Source organism: Mirounga angustirostris, unplaced genomic scaffold (genome assembly GCF_029215605.1).
Source record: "Mirounga angustirostris isolate CCGP_5_RB_7025 unplaced genomic scaffold, mMirAng1.0.hap1 SCAF_12, whole genome shotgun sequence".
In the NCBI taxonomy this organism is placed as follows: Eukaryota; Metazoa; Chordata; class Mammalia; order Carnivora; family Phocidae; genus Mirounga; species Mirounga angustirostris.
Window position 1 is genome coordinate 12,770,845 of NW_026991720.1, and position 25,452 is coordinate 12,796,296.

General features: G+C 46.6%; 1 protein-coding gene across 7 annotated transcripts in view; it reads left to right on the forward strand.

Moving 5' to 3' along the window:
- Positions 1-1,774: 1,774 nt before the first annotated feature.
- DENND11 (DENN domain containing 11) overlaps positions 1,775-25,452 on the forward strand; it is a 44,166-nt gene continuing 20,488 nt past the window's right edge. For 5 of the 7 annotated variants that reach the window (XR_006788684.3, XR_008505222.2, XM_045864157.3 and 2 more), the window contains exons 1-3: positions 2,085-2,361; positions 19,624-19,723; positions 20,671-20,829. Coding sequence is in view for 5 of the 7 variants with exons in the window: in XM_045864157.3 (XP_045720113.1) it covers positions 2,094-2,361; positions 19,624-19,723; positions 20,671-20,829 (527 nt within the window). In the remaining 2 variants the exon portion in view is untranslated. Of the gene's footprint in view, positions 1,879-2,084; positions 2,362-16,055; positions 16,340-19,623; positions 19,724-20,670; positions 20,830-25,452 lie in introns of those variants that run through there. The other 2 variants (XM_054505168.2, XM_045864159.3) reach the window with 2 other exon arrangements.

Sequence of the window (25,452 nt, forward strand, 5' to 3'; positions counted from 1 at the left end):
AATGCAGATATATTCACTATTTGGGAACATAAAATAATTTTAAAATTTAGATATATGGGCTTCTAGGGGAACTCATTCTAAAATATAACTCCATCCTAGGGTCTCCGAATGTGACTGCCCTGCATTTCCTCTTGCCCTTCACACTCCTTTCCCAGCAGAGCTATTCTAATAGCTAATTTTAGTTTCTTTCCTATCATTTTGTGAAATTCAGTAGATCCAGAGAATAAGAATCTGATGGTCAGGTATAAAGCCTCTTTCAGACTGTGAATGTGTGTTAAGAGGCCTATCATCACCATCATTAAAATTTTTGAGCACCTGTTATGTGCAAGATACTGTAGCCAGTGGTACAGAGGTGTGAGTCTCTACTTTTATTCACCTATTTAGTTGACAAATGTCTGTTGTGCAAGGCTCTAGGAATCTGATGATAGACATGGTGGCTGGTGAGCTAAAACCCATAAACGGAGTCTGCGAAAGGCTCTAGGTTTAAGGTTGGGACATTTGAGACTTTTTTTTAAAAGATTTATTTATTTGACACAGAGAGAAAGAGCACAAGCAGGGAGAGGAGTAGACAGAGAGAGAGGGAGAAGCAGGCTCCCCCCCACCCCAGCAGGGAGCAGGATGTGGGGCTCAATCCCAGGACCCTGGAATCATGACCTGAGCCGAAGGCAGACGCTTAACTGAGCCACCCAGGCGCCCTGGGACATTTGAGTCTTCTGTTTACATAGCAAATTATATATATAGGACATATATGTAGGATGACTATATATAGAATAGAGACTATGAGTTTATTTCTTGGTACATACACAACTTGAAGGTATTCAACTTGGGGGTTCAGGATGGAGTTCATACAAAAGATCAGGAAAAAGAAGTCCCTCGGGGGAGAAAGACAAGTCAGAACTGAAACTGATGGCTTTGGAAATTGGCTAAGGATTTTTCTAGGAAACCCCATCGTTATTATTTAGAAATACTATTTTGAATGCCTCAACCCTTGAGTGTATCTGGTGGCTAAGTAATCAGAGGAGGTGGGAATAATAGGAATAGCCATTAATATAAGAAAGCATGAAGCCAGGAGAGAGACTTGTTCAGACACCAGATTTGTCCAAGGTTCAGGAAGGCCCAGCAGTCTGCTTGCTCTCAGAAGGACCCAGTGGATTTATGCACGGGGTGTCCCCTGGGGGGGGGGGGTGTTGATGAAGATTCATACCCTATGTGCCAGAGATACAATGATGATACAATTTAACCCATCTTCCCCAGGAGATCGTCAGTGACGGCCCAGGGCTCCTGCTACCTCCAGGCCAAAATCTATGACATAACAATCTATTTAGGTAGCTAGCCTAAAGAAGGGGGACTGCTTTCATCGTTTATCTATTTAGCTCAACCTCCCCGCTCCCTACCGCGGCAGGTAAGGGACCATCCACCACCCTCTGTGGAGACTTAGTCGCCGAAATGGAGGAGCCCCGGACAGGGTCCAGTGAAGGCCAGGGCAGGGCACTATCCAGCTCGTTCAAGGGCACAGCAGACTGGATTAGAGACACAACTACTTCAGGCCAAACACCAAAATCCCCAGCTCCAGGAGGCCAGGCCAAAGTACAAATAACATCAGAACAGCCTGGCTGCCTCTTTTGCTTCACTTCCAGCCCCGCGCTAGCTTTAACCACGCTTTGAGGATTATGTAACACATTTCTGTCACGGTCCACATAACCAGGGGAATCACAAAAATAGTGATGGCGTATACACATGCACGCTGCACATGCACAGTTCTCCGACGGGATCCTAGGTGAGAACGCCCTTCAGCCCAGCGCAGGTGGACCGAGCCAGGTGGAGGAGGCGCGTCCAGGCCACCGGACGTTTCCCGGACGCGGGCACCCGCAGGCATCCGTGAGTCCAAACCCGGCACTCAGTTCGGCGAGGCCGGGAAGGGGCGGGGGGGGGGCGCCTTCTCCGGCTGCCTCGGAGCGCGGACGCGGGCGGGGCGGCGCGGGGCAGGTGCGGCCTCGGGCGGTGCGGCGGCCCGGCCCGGCCCGGCGAGGGGAGTGCCCGCAGCCCGCCCCTGCGCCCGCCCCTCGCCGCCCGCGGCTCCTCCTCGCCGCGCCATGGTGGAGCGGGGAGACTCGGCGCCGCTGCTGCGCTGGGCCCAGGGCCCCGCCGTCTCCCCGCCGCAGGCCCCGGAGCTGCAGGCTGGAGGCCGGGGCTGGGGTCGCGGCGGGGGCGGCCGGCCGGCCGCGGAGCCGCCCAGGAGGCGGGAGCCCGAGGAGCTGGGCGCCTCCGAGGTGCTGCTGCAGCCCGGGCGCCTGGAGCTGGGCGACGTGGAGGAGGACCAGGTGGTGGCCGTGTTCGTGGTCACCTTCGATCCCCGCTCGGGTGAGAGACGCTCCGGGGGGAGGGGGGCGAGGAGAGGGTCGCCCACCCCCGGGCTTTGGGGGCGGCGGGGGGAGGGGCTCGCTGCGCGCGCACCCGCACACCTGCACCCCCCCCCACCCCGCCGCCGGGTTCCCTCGGAGCGAGCAGAGTGCCCCCGCGAGGTCTGGGCGCGGGGCTTTGTTCCCTGCGCCCTCCGAACCCCTCTTCTTCCCGTCCCGCGGCCTCCCAGCCGAGCCGCGCTCCGCGCCCCGCGCCCCGCTCCCCATAGCCTTGTTTGCACTTCTCCAGTGCGGGAGGATCCTGTTTGCGGCCCCGGGCGCGCTGGCTTTTGTTTTCTTGCTTGGCTGAAAGGTTTTTTCCTTCAAGAGCAGAAACGCCCCCCAGGTGAACTCCTGCAACGGATTGTATTGAGCTTCCAGGTTCTCTGCTTCCCCGCCCTCGCTCCCCATCACTCACCCCCGCACGGTAACTTTCCAAGCGGCCAAGTTCACTTGCTCTGACAGCATCGTTTGGAGGAATTAGTGCAGGGAGCATTAAGGGATGGGACTGGGGGATTAAGCTGGAGACGGATTAAAGGAGAAGCCTCCTCAACTAGACTCTTTCTGGTTGATTTGGAGAATCAGAGGGTTATCTAAAATAATCTTGGGCTTAGCCACCCAGGAAGGAAGTGTCCAAGTGAACGGTAAGAGACTTCATGGGGGTTCAAAGTGAGTAAATACGCTCTCTCGGAAAGCCTTAGGTGGTCGGTGAGGGGGCTCAAGGCCCAGCGCATCTGCTCTCAGCACTGAAGGAAGGAGGGCTGGTAGTCCAGGGTCTGGGGTTTTAGGAAACCCAGGTGTTTCTTTCTCACCCTAACTCCCCAACGGAGTCCTGGAATGTGGAGTGCCTCTTAGTGAAGGAAAAGAGCTGCTTCCTCCTGGTCCTCCAAGGATGGTTCTGAAGAACCGGCTGGGTTGCCAAGGGATGGGAGGGGAAGGGTTGGGATCTTCAGATGGCAGAAGACACAGTTTCCTGGCCGGGTCACTGAACTAGGGCCAGGGATTATAAACCAGCACGACTCAGAAAGAAATCGTGCCAACAGGTGGAGGGACTAGGCCTTTCTGACTCCTTTCTGTTCCTTGTCCCTGTGGCTTTCATACTTTTTTGACTGTGACCCACTGTTGGAGATTAATTTCATATCACGGTCAGTGCACTCACACTTAACTGAAGTTTTATGAGGTAATACTAACCCCCTTCTACACATAGTACATACTGGTATTTTCTACTGTTTTTTTTTTTCTTTTTTATTGTTATGTTAATCCCCATACATTACATCATTAGTTTTATTTTATTTTATTTTTTTTAAAGATTTTATTTATTTATTTATTTGACAGAGAGAGCGAGCGAGAGAGGGAACACAAGCAAGGGGAGTGTGAGAGGGAGAAGCAGGCCTCCCGCGGAGCGAGGAGCCTGATGTGGGGCTCGATCCCAGGACCCTGAGATCATGACCTGAGCCGAAGGCAGACGCTTAACGACTGAGCCACCCAGGCGCCCCACATCATTAGTTTTAGATGTAGTGTTCCATGATTCATTGTTTGTGCATAACACCCAGTGCTCCATGCAGAACGTGCCCTCAATACCCACCACCAGGCCAACCCATCCTCCCACCCACCTCCCCTCTAGAACCCTCAGTTTGTTTTTCAGAGTCCATCGTCTCATGGTTCGTCTACCACTCCGATTTCCCCCCTTCATTCTTCCCCTCCTCCTTTTTTTTCTTAACATATATTGCATTATTTGTTTCAGAGGTACAGATCTGAGATTCAACAGTCTTGCACAATTCACAGCGCTTACCAGAGCACATACCCTCCCCAGTGTCTATCACCCAGTCACCCCGTCCCTCCCACCCCACCCCCCACTCCAGCAACCCTCAGTTTGTTTCCTGAGATTAAGAATTCTTCAAAGCAGTGAGACTGGTCGTCTGGTGTGATTGGGACTCCCAGATACCAATAATTTGAAAGATTACTCTTTTGACCAAAGTAATCCTTTATTTATTTTATTTTTTTAAGATTTTATTTATTTATTCATGAGAGACCCGGGGGGGGGGTGCAGAGGGAGAAGCACTCTCCCAAGGAGCGGGGAGCCCAATGCGGGACTCGATCCCAGGACCTTGGGATCATGACCTGAGCCGAAGGCAGACGCTTAACCATCTGAGCCACCCAGGCGCCCTTGACCAAAGTAATCCTTATTGCTAGACAAAAACAGATACTTTGTAACTAATAATATTCCTTAGGCCCCACCCCATCACCTATCAGTAAATAGATGCAGGCGTGAGACTCATTCTGGGAAACGCTGAAGGATAACTAGAAGAAACAGCAAGGGAACACTAACAGGGTCTGATTCGGCAGCGGTAGCTCTGGCAGCAGAGTGTAGGGAGAGGAAGGAGAAAAGAAAAATCCTGCACTAACCACAGATGGAGTTGATAAAATGGAAGAGCACAGCAGAGCTGGGACCCTTCCACTGCTTTGTCAGTCCCAGCTGTGACCATCGGTTGGCTGGGTTTGTGTATATGGAATATTTGTGTGTACATGTGATGGCGTGATGCACATACACACAAGGGTGGGTCTGTGGAACGGTTTTCAAATTAAGGTTAGTGTGGAAAGAATGGATTGTAACTGATTGCTAGACGCTCTGTGCAGGCATTTACTCTCAGTGGTGTTTCATGTAATTGTGAGCATCATTTATCCCCAGTTCATCCATGAGCAAGCAGACCAAGGATGAGTAAGTAATTTGAAAATATTAACTAGCCAATCCACCCTTGGCTTTAAGTCCAGTTGTCTTTCTAGTGTACTGCATTGCCTGAACCTCTGTCCCCCAATTTTTTTTTATCATTACTGTGTCTGGGGAGTAGAGAGGAAGGGAAGGAGCAGGGGGAGAGGACAGGGAAGAGAATTGTGTTTCACTTTGGTGGGTTTTTGTTTTTTTGGAAAGCTGTTGTTAACCCTGCCCATTTACTTGGCCATTAACTTACCTGTCTTTTGTCATCTATCGCCGTCCAAGATGCTACTTGGCATCTTATAGAAATACTGATAGTACCTCTATAAAGTGAAAATTACTTGGTACATCTCCCGAAGTGGAGGTTGGAATGAATGCTCCTGAGGTTTCCGGATCCTCCAAGGGTAGCACCAGGACTCAGAGCTCCTGCGCTGTCCCTTGTGTGATGGGTGAGGGAGTCATGGTCTGGAGAACTGAGAGGCCAGCCCTCCGTTGCCCAGTGAGCTGGAGACACCACGGGACCAGGCCACGTCTCCTGGTTTTAGTTCAGTGCCCTCCTGACTCTGCTACCGAGGCAGATCTGGTTACTGTTTACTCTTGGTCCACCAGGAGTGGCCAGGTGGCTCGGTTACTTAGAGCGCAGTGCTAGTAACCTGGGTCCACCAAGACTTTTGCCCTTCCTTAGCCTGTCATACCAAAAATAGTAAAGCGAATACTGGCTTCTTTACAAAAATCAGGACGTATCACAGAACTTCTCAGGTGGGAGAAATTGTCTGGATTTTCTCTTGCCTGCTTACCTCTCCACTCCCCCATGTTTCTTGCACCTGTGTCCCGTTTCCTTCCCTAGGAGCTCCTCCCTTCTTGCCAGACCTACCCAGTCATTTACTGCCCGGCCCCGTGGCAATTTCATTGAGCTTCCCACCTGGCATGTGTAACTCTTGGCAGCTGTGCACCCAAGAGGGCGAGAGATGTAGGAGAGAAGGCACAGCTGTGCTGCATCTGTGGGGTGGGCGTGGTCCTTGCGGTGAAAGGGGTTGAAGAGAGGGTGGGAGGGAGGAGTGGGTCCCTGTTGGAGTGTGGGCGGGTGTGCACGCGGCCGGCAGGACTATGCCTCGTGATTCCTAGTCTGGGATATGGCAATGAGACACTAGGTTTTCGGTTAGGCATCTGTAGAAAGAATCAGAGAAGAGGGTAAAGGCATAAAGAATAGGATTTTCTTTGGATTCATGGCTTGAAAATTATGCTGGCCAATCTATAAATGATATGAGGACTAGGAACTTCGGGTTCAAGTGAAGGAGAGGCTCATCCATGAGCAAGCAGACCAAGGATGAGTAAGTAAGGCCCCCTCTCCCCCCTCTCCCCCCTCTCCCCCCTCTCCCCCCTCTCCCCCCTCTCCCCCCTCTCCCCCCTCTCCCCCCCTCTCCCCCCTCTCCCCCCTCTCCCCCCTCTCCCCCTTCTCCCCCCTCTCCCCCCTCTCCCCCTCATTCAGTCTGTCCCTGGAGCAGGGAGCCCTTAGGATGGCCGTGCTGGCCATCTGGGCTACAAAGCTGCTATTGAAACCAGGCCCAGATGCTAACTATGCGAGGCAGGTGGGAGAGGTTTGGCAGCCAGAATCTTGTTTTTTCATTGTGTTCAACCCATGATTCAAGCCCAGATTTTTCATTTGTATTTTGTTCTTTGAGTTTCTAGTAAAATTTTCTTACTTTTTTTCTGCCCTCTGGTGTGTGGGCCTGCAGGGGATAAGGCTTTGTACACAACGTCTGACGCCAGTGAATCACTGGAGTGTTTCTTGATAAGAAATCCACTTTAAGAGGCTACATCCACTCCCCGCCCCTGGGCCACACACACACCGAGTTATTTCGTGGGGAGCCTGGGGGGAATTCCTATGCATTGTGTGTTTGCCTTGGGCCACTGGGGAAGCCTGAGAGGAGGAGAGCTGAGGTTTTTTAAGATCCCTCTTTTCCCTTTGTTCTTCCTGATGAGAAATGAATTACTTACTACCTGTTCCTCCCTCAACCGCTCCAGCTCAACACCTGTTTAATTCTGTCTCAGTGCTCCTGTTTATGTCACATGAGTGTATTTAAGATCACTCACGCTAATTTTAACCTCCATATATTCCCCATGAAGTCCACACAATCCAAGCATTTTCTTCTACGCAGTGGAGATGAGGGGGACGCGGCAGATTCGGGTTAGGTGTGGTAGCCTAGGCACAAGCCTGGAGCACCGTCGGGGTCGCCTGACTTGCGCGGACAGTAAACGGCTCCAGCCATGGCTGGGGAAGCGACAAAGCAGAATGAGAATGGAAGATTGGGAACATAATTTTGTGATGCAAAGAGCAGTCCTGAGAATAGCCAGCTCGAAGGGCGAAGAGAGGGCCGGTGTGGTCGGTCAACCAGGAGGGCCTTAGAATGATTATCCGGGCCACATCCTTTCTCAGTAGCTCCCTCAGATATCGGTGGAATACAGTTGTGGTTCATTTCATTCATCCCACATTGGCAGAATCTTCCCCGGCTACTGGTGATGCAACCTGCTTGTGGTTTTCAGGGAGAAGTCCGTTTGTGGCCATCGGCTGTGAATTCTGTTTCTTCTCTTAGGAGATGAGAGTAAAGCAGGAGTGGGAGTCATCGTGGCTACCAGTTACGGGGGGCCCGCTGTGGCCGGGAGCTGGGCTGGGGGTTTTCAGGGACCTGGCCTCTGATCCTTCCAGCACTGCTCATCCCTGTCATGGTGAGAAAAGCAGATGCACTGAGCCGTTAAGCCATTTGAAGTCCTGGAGCAGAGAGAGCAGAGCTCAGCGACGAACTGGGTCTCAGGGGCCTGCCCTCCCACCGCACCCCGCTGCCCACGGTAACATGATACAGGGCCTATGAAATGGTACAGTTTTTTCTACCTAAAATTAATTCATTGGAATTCAGCCATGGATTGGCCTAGGGCTGACTTGAAATCACCAGGATTGATTTCTTCCTGCCTTAAGTTTCTTTATACTGACTCTTCCTTTGCTTGGCGCATACTCTCATCCCAGGTGGTTTTAAAACCATTTAAGACCGAAAGTCAATAGAGGCTGTTTCCTTTTCTGGTGTTTGGAGTCTTTTGAGGTTTCTTCCTTCTCTGGCATTTGGTGGCCTCCTAAGGAAATGAGGGGAATGGGCTGTTGGGACTACAAGTACCCCTGGATTCTTGCCTTTCTTCCAGAGACAAGATTCCATTTTACTTCCTGACCGGAATTTGCGGAGGTGTGTATGCTGATGAAAAGAAGCTGATGGACCGAGTAAAAAAAAAAAATATTTTGGGGAGGAAAGAGGGGTGCAAAGCTCCGTCTTGAGGTCAGAAGGAGCTGTAACAGGACCATGAGCTGACACAGCCACTGTTTCTGATGTGAAGACCTCAAGAGGAAATTTTTTTTTTAATTTAAATTCAACTGAATTAACATAGAGTGTATTATTAGTTTCAGAGGTAGAGGTCAGTGATTCATCAGTTGCCTAGAACACCCAGGGCTCATCACATCACCCAGTTACCCCATCCCTCAGCCACCTCCCCTCCAGCAACTCTGGTTGTTTCCGAGAGTTAAGAGTCTCTTAGGGTTTGCCTCCCTCTCTGTTTTCATCTTATTTTTCCTTCCCTTCCCCTGTGTTCAAGAGGAAATTCGTGATTGGGAACCACGCAAATAGGAGGGAGGAGGAGGAAGGGAAGTCACATGTTTCCCCTTAGCGATCATTTTGGTTAAGATCCTTGCTCTGTCTACTCGAAATCCTTTTTTTTTTTTTTTTTTTGAAAGCCATTTTTTTATTATGGTAAACACCATTATATCATTAGTTTTTGATGTAGTGTTCCATGATTCATTGTTTGCATATAACACCCAGTGTTCCATGCAGAACGTGTCCTCTTCAATACCCATCACCAGGCTAACCCATCATCCCACCCCCTCCCCTCTAGAACCCTCAGTTTGTTTCTCAGAGTCCATAGTCTCTCATGGTTTGTCTCCCCCTCCGATTCCCCCCCCTTCATTTTTCCCTTCCTACTATTTTCTTCTTCTTTTTTAACATATAACGTATTATTTTTTTCAGAGGTACAGGTCTGTGATTCAACAGTCTTACACAATTCACAGCACTCACCATAGCACATACCCTCCCCAGTGTCCATCACCCAGCCACCCCATCCCTCCCACCCCCCACCACTCCAGCAACCCTCCATTTGTTTCCTGAGATTAAGAATTCCTCATATTAGTGAGATCATATGATACATGTCTTTCTCTGATTGACTTATTTCGCTCAGCATAATACCCTCTAGTTCCATCCACATCGTTGCAAATGGCAAGATTTCATTCCTTTTGATGGCTGCATAATATTCCATTGTATATATATACCACATCTTCTTTATCCATTAATCTGTTGATGGACATCTTGGCTCTTTCCATAGTTTGGCTATTGTGGACATTGCTGCTATAAACATCGGGGTGCACATACCCCTTCAGATCCCTACATTTGTATCTTTGGGGTAAATACCCAGTAGTGCAATTGCTGGGTCGTAGGGTAGCTCTATTTTCAACTTTTTGAGGAACCTCCATACTGTTTTCCAGAGTGGCTGCACCAGCTTGCATTCCCACCAATAGCGTAGGAGGGTTCCCCTTTCTCTGCATCCCCACCAACATCTGTCGTTTCCTGACTTGTTAATTTTTAGCCATTCTGACTGGTGTGAGGTGGTCTCTCATTGAGGCTTTGATTTGGATTTCCCTGATGCCGAGTGATGTTGAGCACTTTTTCATTTGTCTGTTGGCCATTTGGATGTCTTCTCTGGAAAAATGTCTGTTCATGTCTTCTGCCCATTTCTTGATTGGATCACGAAATACTTTGAGCTGAACTTCCTAGCAGGCAGCAGGAGCAGCACTGAGGTCCGCTCTCCCAGAGGCTGCACAGAAGCAGAAAGAAGGTTGAGGCAGTCCTGGCTGTCGGGGATGGGACAGCGTATGGCTCAGCGAGCTCAGGAGCTGTCAGGCATCAGCCCTGGGAGGCGCCCGGCGCACACACAGCTGCCGGGCTGACCCGCAGAACAGCGAGTGGCAGGTTCACACCATCTGTGTGACCACAGCCAGCCTCAGCCTTGCCCTCTGGCTCCCCGTGGGTGACCGAGCTGCCCGCCCAATAAGCTGGGCAGTCCAGGTGCCTTTCAACAGGGACATATTTTCCTTTGTGTGAGCCCAGCCCCTGGCACTTGCTGCCAAGTTCTGCTCTGCCAATATTTATTGAATGGCTGGCTGGATGTACATAATGCACTTGGCCCCATGTGGCCCTTCCCTATAAGTTGTCTTTGCAGCTAGCTGCGAGGCAGGGCCTCGAGGTGGGTCCACGGGTGGCCAAGAGGAGGGAGGAAGGAGAGAAAGAGGGGGAAAGGCACTTGTCATCGTTGACTCCTTTCTCTTTGATTGATGACCCCTCAGATGAGCCCTCTCTGTCGAATCCTTCTGGGCTCGCCACATGATTTTAGTTTTGCAGAATCACTTTCCTTTAAGCCTCTACAAGTTGTATATGTAAGCTGGTTTCCAATTTTTTGCAATTAGTATAATATTTCTGTTAAGCATGACCTTTAGCCATGGTGCCTCGTTATTTTCGATATTACTTATTGCACATTGCCTCCATTATATTTTGCTTTTGCAAAGTCCTTTCTGCTTACCTTCCGTTTTTTCACATCCCTATTATTTACATTGTGTTCCCCAATTTGTGTGTTGAAATTTTTTAAACCTCAGAAAAGTTGGAGGAATAGTGCAATGAAAACTTAGAGTCCACCCCCATTTGTGGACAACTCTGCCGTATTTGCTTCATCCTCACACAGCTCCGCTATGATGTGAAACATGCATTCCTAAAAAATCACTGTGCTGTTAAGACTTGCTGCAAAAGTCACATGGTTTATGAAGAAGATGGGGTCAGGGCACAGCACTCAGAAACTGTCAGTGACAAGTTTAAAAAAAGATGGGAACCAAATACAAATGGTAGGACAATTTTACATACCGTAACTAGTTAAGAAATATATACTCAAAGTATGGCACTTTACCTTAAGGCCTGACTTTGCGTATGAAGGTGGTTGTCGGAAGGATTGAGCTTGTGATTTATAGTGACGTGGAAGCAGGGCTGTGTGACATTTGATGGACAGTAGTGACCCTAGAAATGACAGGTGCAGCTCCTAACGGTGAACTCGGGTAACGCGTGAGTGCTTGAGGTGTGGAGGGGGGTGCATTTTGTGTATTTCTGTGCGGCTCATTTCAGCTGGGTGCTGTTTTCAGCATTCACGTTGTGACCCTTGTGATCAAAATCACGAATCAGCAAACAGGAAATCCCCTGTGATCAAATTGTCCCCTAATGTATCAAATGCTTTGGAACAAATTCAGCCAGCATTGTAGCAGAACTGACTATGTAGATAGGTATGCTTATCTTTTTCTGCTGAACTATTTGACAATAAGTTCCAGGCGTGCCATTTCATTTCTGAATACTTCAGGAAAAATCTCCTTAGAATAACGCCATTTTCCTATATAACCATAATATCATAACCTAGGTTAATTACCCTAGGATTGGTAAATTCATCTATTTATTTTTTAAATTTAACTTTTTTTTTAGACCAGTTTCAGATTTACAGGAAAACTGAGCAGAAAGTAAGAGTTCCTATACCACCTTCCCACACAGTTTCCTGTATTATTAACATCTAGCATTCCTGTGAGATGTTTGTTACAATTGATGAACCAATATTGATAAATTGTTAACTAAAGCCCATAGTCTACATTAGGGTTTACTCTTTGTGTTGTATAGTCTGTGGGTTTGAAAAATGCACAATGTTATGTATCCACCGTAACAGTATCATACAGAAATAGTTTTACTGCCTTGAAAATCCTCGGTGCTCCACCTGTTCATCCTTCCTTATTCACTGATCTTTTTACTGTCTCTCTCCAGAATGTCACAAAGTTGGAATTACGTAGTATGTAGCCTTTTCAGACTGGCTTCTTTCACTTAGTAATATGCACTTAAGGTGCCTTCATGTCTTTGTGGCTTGATAGCTCATTATTTCTAAATAGTATTTTATTGTCTGGATGTCCCACAGTTTGTTTATCCATTCACCTATTGAAGGACACCTTGGTTGCTTCCATTTTGGGGTAATTATAAATAAAGCTGCTATAAGCATTCATGTGCAGGCTTTTTGTGGACATAAGCTTTCACTCATTCGATAACTGTGAAGGAGTGTGATTGCCTGATTGTGTGGGAAGAATGTTTAGTTTTGTAAGAAACTGCCAAACTGTCCTCCAAAGTGGTTGTACCATTTTGCATTCCCACCAGCAATGAATGAGATTTCCCATTGCTATCCATCCTTGTTAGCATTTGGTGCTTTCAGTGTTTGGGATTTTGACCGTTCTAATAGGTGTGCAGTAGAATCTTGTTGTTTTGATTTGGAATTCTCTGATGACATATAATTTTGAGCATTTTTTTTTAAGATTTTATTTATTTGACAGAGACACAGTGAGAGAGGGAACACAAGCAGGGGGAGTGGAAGAGGGAGAAGCAGGCTTCCCGCTGAGCAGGGAGCCTGATGCGGGGCTCGATCCCAGGACTCTGGGATCATGACCTGAGCCGAAGGCAGACGCTTAACGACTGAGCCACCCAGGCGCCCCTTGAGCATGTTTTTCTTATGCTAATTTGCCATCTGTATATCTTGGTGTGATGACTGTTCCAATCTTTCATCCATTTTTTATTTTTATTTTTTTAATATATCTATATTTTTAAAGATTTTATTTTTTTATTTTTTTTATGTAATCTCTACCCCCAGTGTGGGGCTGAACTCATGACCTCGAGATCAGGAGTCACGTATATATACGTATATATGTGTAAATTGGGTGTTTATATTTTCTTTTTCTTTTTTAATTTTTTTTTTAAAGATTTTATTTATTTATTTGAGAGAGAGAATGAGATAGAGAGCATGAGAGGGGGGAGGGTCAGAGGGAGAAGCAGACTCCCTGCCGAGTAGGGAGCCCGATGTGGGACTCGATCCAGGGACTCCAGGATCATGACCTGAGCCGAAGGCAGTCGCTTAACCAACTGAGCCACCCAGGCGCCCTATATTTTCTTAATGTTGTGTTTTAGGAGCTCTTTGGATATTTTGGATTTAAGCCTTTATCAAGTATGTTTTTACAAATATTTTCACTCAGTCTGTGGCTTGTTTTTATTCTCTTAATGGTGTCTTCCACAGATCAGAAGTTCTAAATTTTAATGAAGTACAACTTATCAATTTTTTTCTTCATGGATTGTACTCCTGGTATTATATGTAAAAACTCATTGCTAAACACAGGGTCACTTAGATTTTCTCCTATGTTACTTTCCAGAAGTTTTATAATTTTGTATTTTGCAATTAGGTATACTATTCATATAGAATTAATTTTTGTGAAAGGTATAAGGTCTGTATCTAGATTGTTTTTTTGCCTGTGGACGTCCATTGTTGAAAAGATTATCCTTTCTCCATTGTATTGCTTTTGCTCCTTTGGCAAAGATCAGCTGACTGTATTTGCATGGGTCTATTTCTGGGCTCTGTATTCTGTTCCCTTGATCTGTTTGTCTAATCTTGTCTAATCACTGTCTTTTTTTTTTTTTTTTTTTTTTAAAGAATCTGTTTATTTTTGAGAGAGAGAGAGAGAGAATGACAGAGAGCATGAGAGGGGTGAGGGTCAGAGGGAGAAGCAGACTCCCCGCTAAGCAGGGAGCCCGACGCGGGACTCGATCCTGGAACTCCAGGATCACGACCCGAGCCGAAGGCAGTTGCCCAACCAACTGAGCCACCCAGGCACCCCTAATCACTGTCTTGATTACTGTAGTTTTTATACTAAGTCTTGGAATTGGGTAGTGTCAGTCCTCCTGACTTTTTCTTCAGTATTGTGTTGATTATTTGGGGCCTTTGCCTTTCCATATGAACTTTAGAATTAACTTTTCAATTTCCACAAATAACTTGTTGGGATTTTGACTGAAATTGCATTGGATCTATAGCATAAGGAAATGTGAAATTCCCTATGCTCAGATTGTTCTCTAATATCTCACTAATTCAGCAAGCATCATATCAGAACTGACTATATACAGAAATACTTTTTTTCCCCCCCTGAGCCATTTGAAAGCAAATGCAGACACGATGATACTTTACACCTAAATTCTTGAGTATAAACGTCCTAGGAAGAAGGACATTTTCTTACATGACCACAATATCATTACCCCTAAGGTGATTAACATTAATTCGTCGATTAGCTTTTTTAAAAAATGCCTGTCCACAATAAAGCTGTTTTTTCTTTTTTTTAATTATTATTTTTTAAAGATTTTATTTATTTATTTGACAGAGACACAGCGAGAGAGGGAACACAAGCAGGGGGAGTGGGAGAGGAAGAAGCAGGCTTCCCACCGAGCAGGGAGCCCGATGCGGGGCCGGATCCCAGGACCCTGGGATCATGACCTGAGCCGAAGGCAGACGCCCAACGACTGAGCCACCCAGGCGCCTCTTTATTATTATTTTTAATACTCATCCTGTCCTGGGCTAAGCAGTGTGCTGTGTTAGGATCTGAAGATAAACAAGCACAGTTCCTGTCTTGAAGGAGTCCCTTCTCCTGTGGAGATAGACATCTTAGACAGTAATTATGTTTTCTGGGGTGAGGACCAGAGTAGCTTCATCTACTTTCCTTTCGTTGAAGGAGTGTGTCAGCAGAAGCATCCTTCCTGCGAGATAAAGAGAACTATTCCCAGAGCTATGTTCTGGAGCAGGTGTTCATTCCATGATCCGCCAGCCTGCCCCCGATGGAACTTTCCCCTGAGGGACTTGCATCCATCTAGAAGTTAAGAATGTCACTACCAGGATGTCATTTCCCTCTGTCTGAGTCTTTGAGTTTCTGTACAGTAAGGATTGGGCAGGCACAAAGGAGCAAGGATGGTGGCTTTGAGAACCAGGCTGAGGAATGGGGGCTTCATTCTACAGGTCAGTTGTATTGAGTGACACGGGGAATTGGCCGTGAATCCCAGGGACCCAGATGAACAGCGGCTTCATCAAGATAGGAGTCGATTTCTCTTCCATGCAACAGGAGATAGCTGGCCTAGGGCTGGAAGGCTGGCTCAGATCCATGGGCTCATCTGGGGACCTAGATTCATGATGGCTTGTCACCACATCCCAGGCAGCAGGATGGAGGAAGGGGCAGCATACTCTCTCCCTGTGGGGTACTTCTTGGCAACTAGACACTTCTGTCCAGATCCCACTGGCCAGAACTGACTCATGTAGCCTTACCTACATGCAAGAAGGTACTGAGAAACAGAGTTGTCATTTGAAAGACCATGTGCCTGGCTAAATACAGGATATTCTATTCTCTGTAAGAAAGGAAGAATGGATACTGAGGTCAACTTGCATCTCCTTGTATACTAGCATATTTTCTTTAAAAAAAAAAAATGCCTTCTATAAAATTAGTCCCTTAGGATGCTCCTTAAAAATAGGTTTATTGGGCAAAAAATTTTGGAAACATTAAGGTCTCATAGAAATTCACAATGCAGAGTAACGTATTAAAGCCTCTGAGAAGTTCTGCAGTAATGTGTCTGTCCTTGTTTAACCTGAGATAATTTGGCCGAAATCTCTTTTTAAAAATTTGTTTTCTGGGCGCCTGGGTGGCTCAGTTGGTTAAGCGACTGCCTTCGGCTCAGGTCATGATCCTGGAGTCCTGGGATCGAGTCCCACATCGGGCTCCCTGCTCAGCAGGGAGTCTGCTTCTCCCTCTGACCTTCCTCCTTCTCATGCTCTCTGTCTCTCGTTCTCTCTCTCTCAAATAAATAAATAAAATCTTAAAAAAAAAATTGTTTTCTTTTTCACAGAAACCCTATTAGCATAAGCTTTGGGAAACACTGCTTTGGGAATTATTAAAGGTTTCTTAGTTTGCAGTGATGCAGACATTTTTACAGTAGTTCTACTCCTAGGAATGTAGTCAACAGAAATGTGTGCATATTATGTCAGTCAAAGTTTAATCAAAGAAACAGAACCACTAGAAGATGTCTGAAGGGATTTATTGCAAGAATTTGGTCTTACCCAGTTGTGGGAGCTGGCTAGACAGTCTGTGTGAAGCTGCTTTCTTTCCACCTGATGATGGAGCTTGAACTCTACCAGGTGGGCAGTCATGGAAGAAGAGAGTATGGTTGGGAAGATGGAGAGAAGCTGACGCTCATGAGGACGTACAGGAACCCAGGTCAGTCTGCCTCCAGCTTTAATGATGTGAGTGTCCCGATGAAGCTGATGCCCTTCGTTACGGAGCTAAGCACACACCTGGCTTAGGAGTCCGAGAAGGTGAGAGAGGATCCAGGGGTGGGTCCAGCATTTACAGGCTTGGCTGCCACCTCGCTGCCCGCGCCCAGTCGAGGTGGCCTGCAGATGAGCCACGATGCACGTGAGGTGCCCGACGCTTCTGTACCAGCCGTCTGAGTGAATACGATATGCGTACCGCTTCCTTTCCGCATTGCCTGTCTCACCGGGAAACATACAAGGAAGGGAATTCTGAGCAGCGTGGCTCAGCCCAGCCAGCTTGACGCCTAACAAAGCCGCCACACGTGTGTTGACCCGATGACAAGCATAGGAAATTTTACAGTGGTCTGTTTGTAATAGCTTCAAATTGGAAATAAGCTAAAAGTGCATCAGCAGTTAAATAGCCACTGTGTTCCATGCGCAGGATGGAAGGAGTAAATGAACAGACGATTGCTTTTGTGTATCAACATGAATGAATCTTGCAAAAAAAGTATTGTGCAAAAGAAGACACAAAAGAGTACAAACTATGATTGTGTCCATATACATTGCAAAGCAGCCAAGCTAATTTACAGTGTTAGAGGTCAAGATAACAGTTCCCGTGGAGAGAGGCTTCTGATGTGCAGAGGCTGTTCTGCTTGAGCTGGGTGCTTGGTTACACAGCTCTGTGCCTGTTGGGAAGAGTCACTGAGCCGGATAGTTAAGACTTGTGTGCTCTTCTGTACTTAGCTTCCAGTAAAAAAGTTGAGGTCAGTTAAAGTTTTAACCAGTCACGGACCAGCCGGCTTGGAGGAAAGAGACGCAGTTAGCTCGGGGAGAGGAAGCAGGTTCCGTGAGGGAGGAGGACAGAGTCTACCTGAGGGGCATCGCAGCTCTGTCCCAGGCTGTCCCTTCCTAGGCTGGCCATCTGCTGCCATCGTGAAGGGTCAGGGCCGTGTACACAGAGGCCGAAGCAGGAGCTCACCAGCAGACTCGCCCACATGGCACGAGGTAGGGACCATGATCCCGTATATCTGGGGTCAGCCCTGGTACCTTCTTAAGTTCCCTGGGGGTCCTGAGGCACTCCACAGGCAGAAAGCCACTGAACTCTGGAGACAGTAGGCCTGGATGGTAAGGGGAAAATATGGGAATACCTTTATCCCCAAGTTCACCCCTCTTTCGGAGTGTGCTGTGCTTTTTCTTATCGTTAACCCAGACACAACATCCTTCTCGCCTGTTTTATAAAATATTCATTTCCCTTTCCATGCTTTTTGTTTTAGCTCACAATTAGATTCATGCTTCCTCTCTTGAAAGTAAACTATTTGAAAGCTCTTAGGCTGTGAATATGGGATTGGGTAACCCTCTGTGCTGTCTGCCATGTTTGGAGACTGGATTCGCGACCTCGCTGATGGGCCAAGCAATGATCCGCAAGTGCTGTTGGCTGCATTCCTGATGGCATTTCCCATGCCTACGAAGTTTGTTCTAAAAGAAAACCCCGCAATCCCTGCCACCCCGGTTATACTCACAGGGCCGCCGTCCACTCCCAGGCAGACCATCCCAAGGCCTGCTGCTTCCGCTGCCCCCCGCACCCCAAACTTTTCCCACCCTTCTCCGCCTTTGGAAGGGTCATTGCACGCATTTCTCTCCCACCTGGCCAAGGCCAGTCGCTGAGGAACGCCGAGGCCTCTGCCAGGTGCTCAGCACAAGGGAAGCGTGCAAGCCTCTGTCTTCAGGGAATTCGGATCCCTCTGGTACTGGATACTCAGGAATTTATTTTTAATTATGTTTCTCCCTTCACTGAAGTTGGGAATTAAGTAGCTGGGAGCGATCTTACAGGTGAGTCAGCCTCCTCGCTTACTGAATTGCCCTCATGTTGCAATGGGGAAACCAAGACTCCAAGAGGTTTTTACCAAAGGTCACACAGCTTGTAACAAAACCAAGCCTTGAAGACAAGTCTAACCAAGCTCAGGTGCGTGTTTAACTGCTGCACTATCCACCGCCAGGTGACCGGTCTAGCCTCATGCAGGGAGGCCAGGCCAGGCCCCTCAGCTCCTGACAGCCCCTGCAGGGCACCCGCTCAGCTGGTTAGGGGTGACGAAGCAAGTTCCAATGTCTCGTTGTTTCATCATACTTAAAAATGGGAGAAAGTCGAAAATGTGATGATTACACAACTCTCCCTTGAATTGTTTGCTTTGAGTAAACTGTACGGTATGTGAATTGTATCTCAGTAAAGCTGTTAGGAAAAAAATAAAAGTGAAATCTCACACATAGCTTAGTATTTCTATTTTGAAAATTTTTGAATATGCAAGAAAATAGTAGGAAATATTCCACGGTGCTCTGTCAAGTCTCTGGATAACGCTGTTAATTGCGCATATCTCTGATTCCCTCAATCTGATGGATGCTCATGCCTGCTTCATTCTAAAATCCCACGTTCTCCTCTATCATGGCGTTTATCCCCTGGAAGTGTAATCATCTGGTCTCCTTGTTTATCCCTGGACTCTAATCTCTTTGAGGTCAGGGGCTATGTCTTAGTTGACTTTGTAGCTCCAACATCTAGCTCAGTAGAAACTCAGTAATTAATGACGAGTGAATGAGCCCCAAGGTTCTGGAAGCAAAGAACGGATGGCTGAACCTAGGATATGGGCCTCACCTGGGGAGAGAGGAGAAAGAGTTGGGGAAGGAAACAGCTACCTAGATCAGAGAAGTAGGAAAAGAACTGTAGTAGTTTATCATTGGAATCAAGGAAAACAAATTTTTGAGGAATTCTCAAATGCCACAAAGAGGTCAATGAAAATGTGAATCAAAATACAGACTTTGAGGTTTGTCAAAGTCAGTAGCTGTAGAAGGACAAGATGGAGCAAGATCTTGGGGCCGGGGGCAGGGGTTAAGGAAAGGAAATGGGGAGAGAGGGTAAAAACACGCCCTTGGAAGTGAGCCTGTGAAAGGAAGGAGGTTTGGAAGTAATTAAGCAGAATGACATCACCAAAGACCATATATCCTTGCTAGACAGGAGACTGTGCTCATCTCAAGGTGGAGATGGAAGGCTCCTTTAAGGCCGGTCTCCTGGCGCTTTGGAGTAACCGGGGAACTCGGCCAGCGTGCAGGTGGTGGATGAGATGACCCACTTGAGCGTCTTGGTGGCCGAATCAGAAACGCATGTATTGGGCAGCCATATGCCCTCAGCTCCTGCCCAAGGCCCTCTTCTTTGAATGACTTTGTTTCTTTTAACTTAGATTCCTCCCTTCCCCCCTGCAGGGAACATGGTGGAATGGTGCCTACCTCAAGATATTGACCTTGAAGGTGTTGAGTTCAAGTCTATGGCCAGTGGGTCCCATAAAATTCAGTCTGACTTCATGTAAGTATTTCAGAATGTAAATCTTCTCTGTATCATTTCCTCTTCTCTCATACTTTACCTAGAGCGTGAGGGCTCTCCTCAGGGAGGCTTCCAAAGGTGTGTGGAAATGCCCAGGAAATATACATGTAGTTTTGTGTTTATATCCCTTTTCTAGCAAGGAGGTCCCCAGCTTTCATTAGGTTCTCAATGGGTTTCATGACCCCTAAAAGTTAAGAACCATCAGAGGTTCTCTCTCCTTTTAGGAAAATACTAGACCTCGCTTAAGGTTTGGCTTTATTGAAAGAACGGACTTTCAGTTCAGTTTGGGTTACCTTAAGACATTTTTGTGCCAAAACTTGAAATTCCAGCTTTTAGTAAGGCCGGTTTATAGTGCTGTGTAATTAAGATCCACGTGAGGAGGACAGACGGCTAGAACATCAGGGTAGGGCCGAACGAGGTAGCTTGAATCTTCTCGCTGGGCTGCCACCAGGACAAGTGTGAGAAAGGGGAAGGAATAAAGTGACAGCTCTGGTCCTCGCCCTATTAAAAGTATCAGGGACTCAGGAAGTGAGGGAAGAAACCAACGTGGTTTATGCTCATAAAACAGTACCATTCCAGACGGGTCTGAAGAGAAATCTTTGTTCTGGTTCCCTATCATGGCTTGTGTTGCAGGAGAGGAGAAGGGTATGTTCATGGTCTGGGCGGCTGAGCAGCAGGCTTGCCAAGGTCAGGTCCTGGATTCCGTGGGCTGACCCTTGGCACATCCCATAATCTCCTTGCGCCTCGGTTGTCTCGTCTGTGGGTTTGAGTGGCCTGGACCAGTGTTCCCCTGTGGTTCTAAAAATCCATCTTCAGGCCCTGGACACCGTTACTAGTTTTCCTCGGGACTGCGTCTCAAATTAAAAAAACAAAGCTGAACAAAATTTCTCTCTGATTGTGAGCCGCGCTACGCACTGGATCCGTTCTAGCTATTTCCGAAAGGGGCCCTTCTTCGGCCTGGCCTGCTTCGCCAACATGCCTGTGGAGAGTGAGCTGGAGCGCGGCGCCCGAATGAAGTCTGTGGGCATCCTGTCTCCGTCCTACACCCTGCTTTACCGGTACATGCACTTCCTGGAGAACCAGGTTCGGTACGTGGCTTGCATTCGTGTGCGGGGAGGCCACGGGGATGTGCCAACCGGGGGGGGGGGGGGGTGCAGGGAGGAGCTCTCTGAGATGAAGTCTGTGTGCTAGCAGGGCAGATGGTCTTCCACGAACCTCCATGGCCACACTTCACGCCTCAGGGGGTGGCCTTTCTGTCCTAAAGATTCTGCACATGCAGGGAAAGCAGGGTGGGTTTGTCTTCGCTTGTGTTAACACTGTCATCAGTTTTAATGACGTAATCTGTTGACAGTTACATGATCTTTGTTTACCCTAAGCTGCGGGAAATACCTCCTTGCCCCAGGTAGGCAGACAGACTCTAAACTCTTCTTAAGCCTAACCCTTTATTATTTGGGGCTTTTATTACTACTTGTGGTAATTGGAAAGGAACTTTTGACTGAAGCAGCAAAACTATTCATGATTTTATACATTTTTTTAATTCTAATTTCATTTCAGATTTTGACAGAGAAATCTATCCCTAATCCCTGAAGCATTATTAAAATTATGGCACATTTTGCCTCTTTTCTGGTATACATGTGTGTATACTTTTAAAAAATACATATATTTGGCATCATACTCTTGCATACATTTTTATACCCTTTTAAAATTTATCATTTTAACTTTCTTATATAACTGTCTTGGTCATCTTTGAAAGAACAGGAAATTTGTTTATGGGGAAAAAAGTTTATTATGTAAAGTATATATAAAAGTATAAATGAGTTTTTTTTAAAAATCCTCCTAAATTTCAACACCAAGCTATCCATTGTGAATATTCAGTGAATGCCATTCTAAAATTGAAATAGTTTTACAAAAATAGGATTAATGCTTTATGAGGATTTAACTTTATCACATAGCAGCCTAGTTTGAAATACGTTGAATTCAATCTTCCTTATAGAGATCAGAGGAAAAGAATAATGAAACTGAAGGAATTGTCAAACTTCAAGTGAATTTTATTTTTTTACAATAAGATACATTATTTCTTGAAATATTCCTTCAAAGTTAAGGAAAAAGATTATGAAAACCACAAAGATAGGGTGTCATTCTTATTTTTCTTGAGAAATAACATATATATTCTCAGCATAAGTGTCACTGGTGGTTTTCAGTGTTTCAGTTGTGGACACAGTCGGCCATCTTATCTACCGCCTCTCAGCTCCTCTGCCCTAGTTCACATCTCCGTTCTTACATATGGTGAGACCTATTCTGTATTTAGTTCTATAATCCTACTTCCCAGCGTTCTTTGGTCTCGGTTCCGTGTGTACCACCATGGCCACGGCTTGGCTGTGGCTTGCTGTGTTCCCCAGCTCTTGATTGCATTTGTTTCTTGGCTGGTTGGGTTTTGCCATCAAGTGCTTTATTCTGTCCCCCATGAAAGGATCGTGGGTGCTGCCTTCCCTGAGGTCTTGCACCTTAATCACGTGTCTGTCACCTTTCCTCTGGGCAGGTAGAAGGTTCTGGAATCTTTCCTTCTTTCAGGATGCTATAAGTATTGCTTTGCTGTCTTCTGATACTGATTGTCTGGAGAAGTCTCTGATTTCTAGATCCCTGTAGATTCTTTACTTGTGAAGTGTCTGAACTTTCTTTCCAGGGATAGTTTGTCCCTTTTGATCTAGAGATATGTCTTTTATTTTTAATTTCAGGAACCGTTCCACCTGTAAGAAAATATTCAACTTTCCCGTTCCGTTTGTTTCTTTTATGCACTGGTTATACATACGTTTTCTCTGCCTCGCCCGCCGCATTTATCATGTTGATGGTTATTTTAATACCTCTATAATGCTAGAGTTGTCCCATAAGTTTTCTTGATTGTTCCCTGTGGTTGAGCATTTAGCATGTTTCTAATTTTTTTTTTTTAATTGTTCCTCTGCACTCTGGAACTGCAGAGAACACTTTCATATAGATTTCTTTTTCTGTTCTTGAAATATTTCCTCAGCTTTGTGTCTCAGAAGTAAGATTATGGAGTTAAAAAAACATTTTTATTGGGATCCTGACACTTTTAAAAAAATTATTCCTTTTGGGGAAAAAAAAATAATTTTCCCAAGTAGACATTATTTTCTCATGGCTCAAATGTTAAAAATTATAAGGTGGCATTATATTAGTTAGGGTCCTAGCTAAATGGCAGTAACAGAGGCCCCAAAATACAATGGTTCAAATAAGCTAGAAGATTTTTTCTGATGTAATAGTCTGCTGGTGGGCAATGCTCAAGGTGGGAAGCCTGCTGTTCCCTACAATTGTTTAGGGACCCACACTTCTTCACTTGGATTGTTCTACCATATCCTAAGAGTGAAGTTCGTATTCTAAGATGTTCTCCAGTGTTCAAAGCTGCTCACCACTATTGTTTGCATCTAGCGCAGAGGGAAGGGGGAGAGCCCCTGAAATTGTATCATCACTTCTCACATACCATTTTTAAGTTCTCCATCACAAAGACACACCTAACAGCAAAGGAGACTGGAAGAAGTAGTCTCTAGGTTGGATCCTGTGATCAGTTAAAAATCGAGTGGTTCTGTTGCAAACGAGAAAGGGACAGGACAGATGGATTTGGGGGCAAAATCAGCAGCCCCTCTGACTATTCAGATATCCATGTGCACTCTTCTTCTCACACTAGAGAACATTCCTCCAATCCCAAGAGAGACCTCATAGAGGCTCATCCATTTAATGCTTCTAGTCTAAAATCCAGGATTTCTGTGTGGCAATACAGGTCCCTCAGAAACTAAATAGGCTTCTGGTCTGTTTGCTTCCAGTCAGTTCCAGATAAAGTATCCACTGCCAAAATTTCTTTGGGGTCTTAGTTTTTAAATCACTGGACTACAGACTAGTTACTGGTTTCTGGTTTTGGCCTATCCATCTTTTCCTCATTTTAATGGCAACCACCCCCGAGGCTGCACCCTAAATCTGATCTTTGCAAATGGGCGCGACTCCCGTGACTCCACTCTTAACTGGAGACTTTCATAGAAGCTTTGGGAGAAATTCTTACCTCCTGCTTTTGGGGTACAAAAGCAGTTGGCTTCCCCAGTCCTTTGGGATCCCCAAACAGTTGGAGTCTGAATTTGTATTGCAGACTCAGAACACACCGCCCTTCGGCTGCATTCCCTTCCGTTTCAGCTTGCAAACCGGCCAGTTCTTGCCTGTTTGCATCTTCCTCTTGTACTGGCTCCCTGAAAATCAGGAGCAATCAACATTTTATTTCTGTTTCCCCTGAAGTTACAAGTTCGGGTGACACAGGGCCTGTCTTCCAAGTTACTGCAGTTCCAACAAGTTTGGGCAACAGTGTAAAAAGGGCTCCCAGCTTTCTGGGCTGCAACACCTCTTCTCACCCCCTTCCCTTGCCAGCTGCTGAGCCAAAGGCCACAATGTTTTCTGATATGGGGTAACTCATTTCTAGGTACCGTCTTCTGCTTTAGCCGCGACAACAAAGAGACCCAAGATACGGTAACTCAAAGGAGACAGACGTACGGCTTTTCTAGCACAACAGTCCCAGGGGGAGGGGGGAACAAATTGTCCGGGGGGGGGCGGGTAGATGTCTCTGTTCTGCGGGGTCATCCTGGGACCCAAGTCTTTCTGTCTTGAATGCTCCTGTCTCCTAGAGTATTGTCCTTGCCCGCGTGGTAGAAGCCAACCCACTGTCACCAGGTCATGTACTTGCCGCCTGCAGGCAAAGGAAAAACACAGGCATGCCCCAAGTTAAACACATCCCTTCTCCTTACATGCGATTGGCCAGTTCTTCATTCGTAGCCACGCCTGGCAGCAAGAAGGTCTGCTATTTGTGGTCCTTAACGAGGTGACTGTGTGACGAGCTACAATCAGAAAGATCTGTTGCTCAGGGAAGAAGAGAGAGGCAGACTCTACCACTGGCATAACATGAAAAGTCCAGGCACACCTGGGTGGCTCAGTGGGTTAAGCATCTGCCTTCAGCTCGGGTCATGATCTCTCAGTCCTGGGATGGAGCCCTGAGTCGGGCTTCCTGCTCAGCGGGGAGCCTACTTCGCCCTCTCTCCCTCTGCTCCTCCCCCGGCTCCTGCTCTCTCTTTCAAATAAATCTTTAAAAAAAAAATGAAAGGTCCAGTTCCCATATCCATCCAATAATCTCAGTAATTACTGTCAATTTCTCCTCTGTCTTTCCAAAATATGTGTGTATATGCAAACACAAATGTATATTCTTTATCTGCCCCCCTTTCATGGACAGAGTATCAGGTTATCCACGTTGATGTGCATTTTGCCGTTTTCAATGAACAAGATATCTAGGAGATCTATTCTTGGATCTGTACAGAGAGTTTATCGTTTCTCACAGCTGTGTATGTTGTGTATGTGCCTTATACAGAAGAACCACACTTTGTTTAGCGAGTCTTTTTTATTGATGGACGTTTGGTCATCTCCAGTCTTTTGCTGTTACAGATAATGCTGCACTGAATACCTGTGTGCAAGTATCCTTTCGCAGATGAACAGAGTATGTGTACATTAAATTTCTAGAAATGAAATTGGTGGTTCAAAAGGAAGAGGCATTTGTAATTGTGATAGCTCTTGTCAAATCTGTTTCCTCCCAACATTGCCAACACAAAATAAAACTTTGAGAGTTTGGGCGTTCTGAAGGATAAAACATGGTATATGAGTCTAGGTTTAAT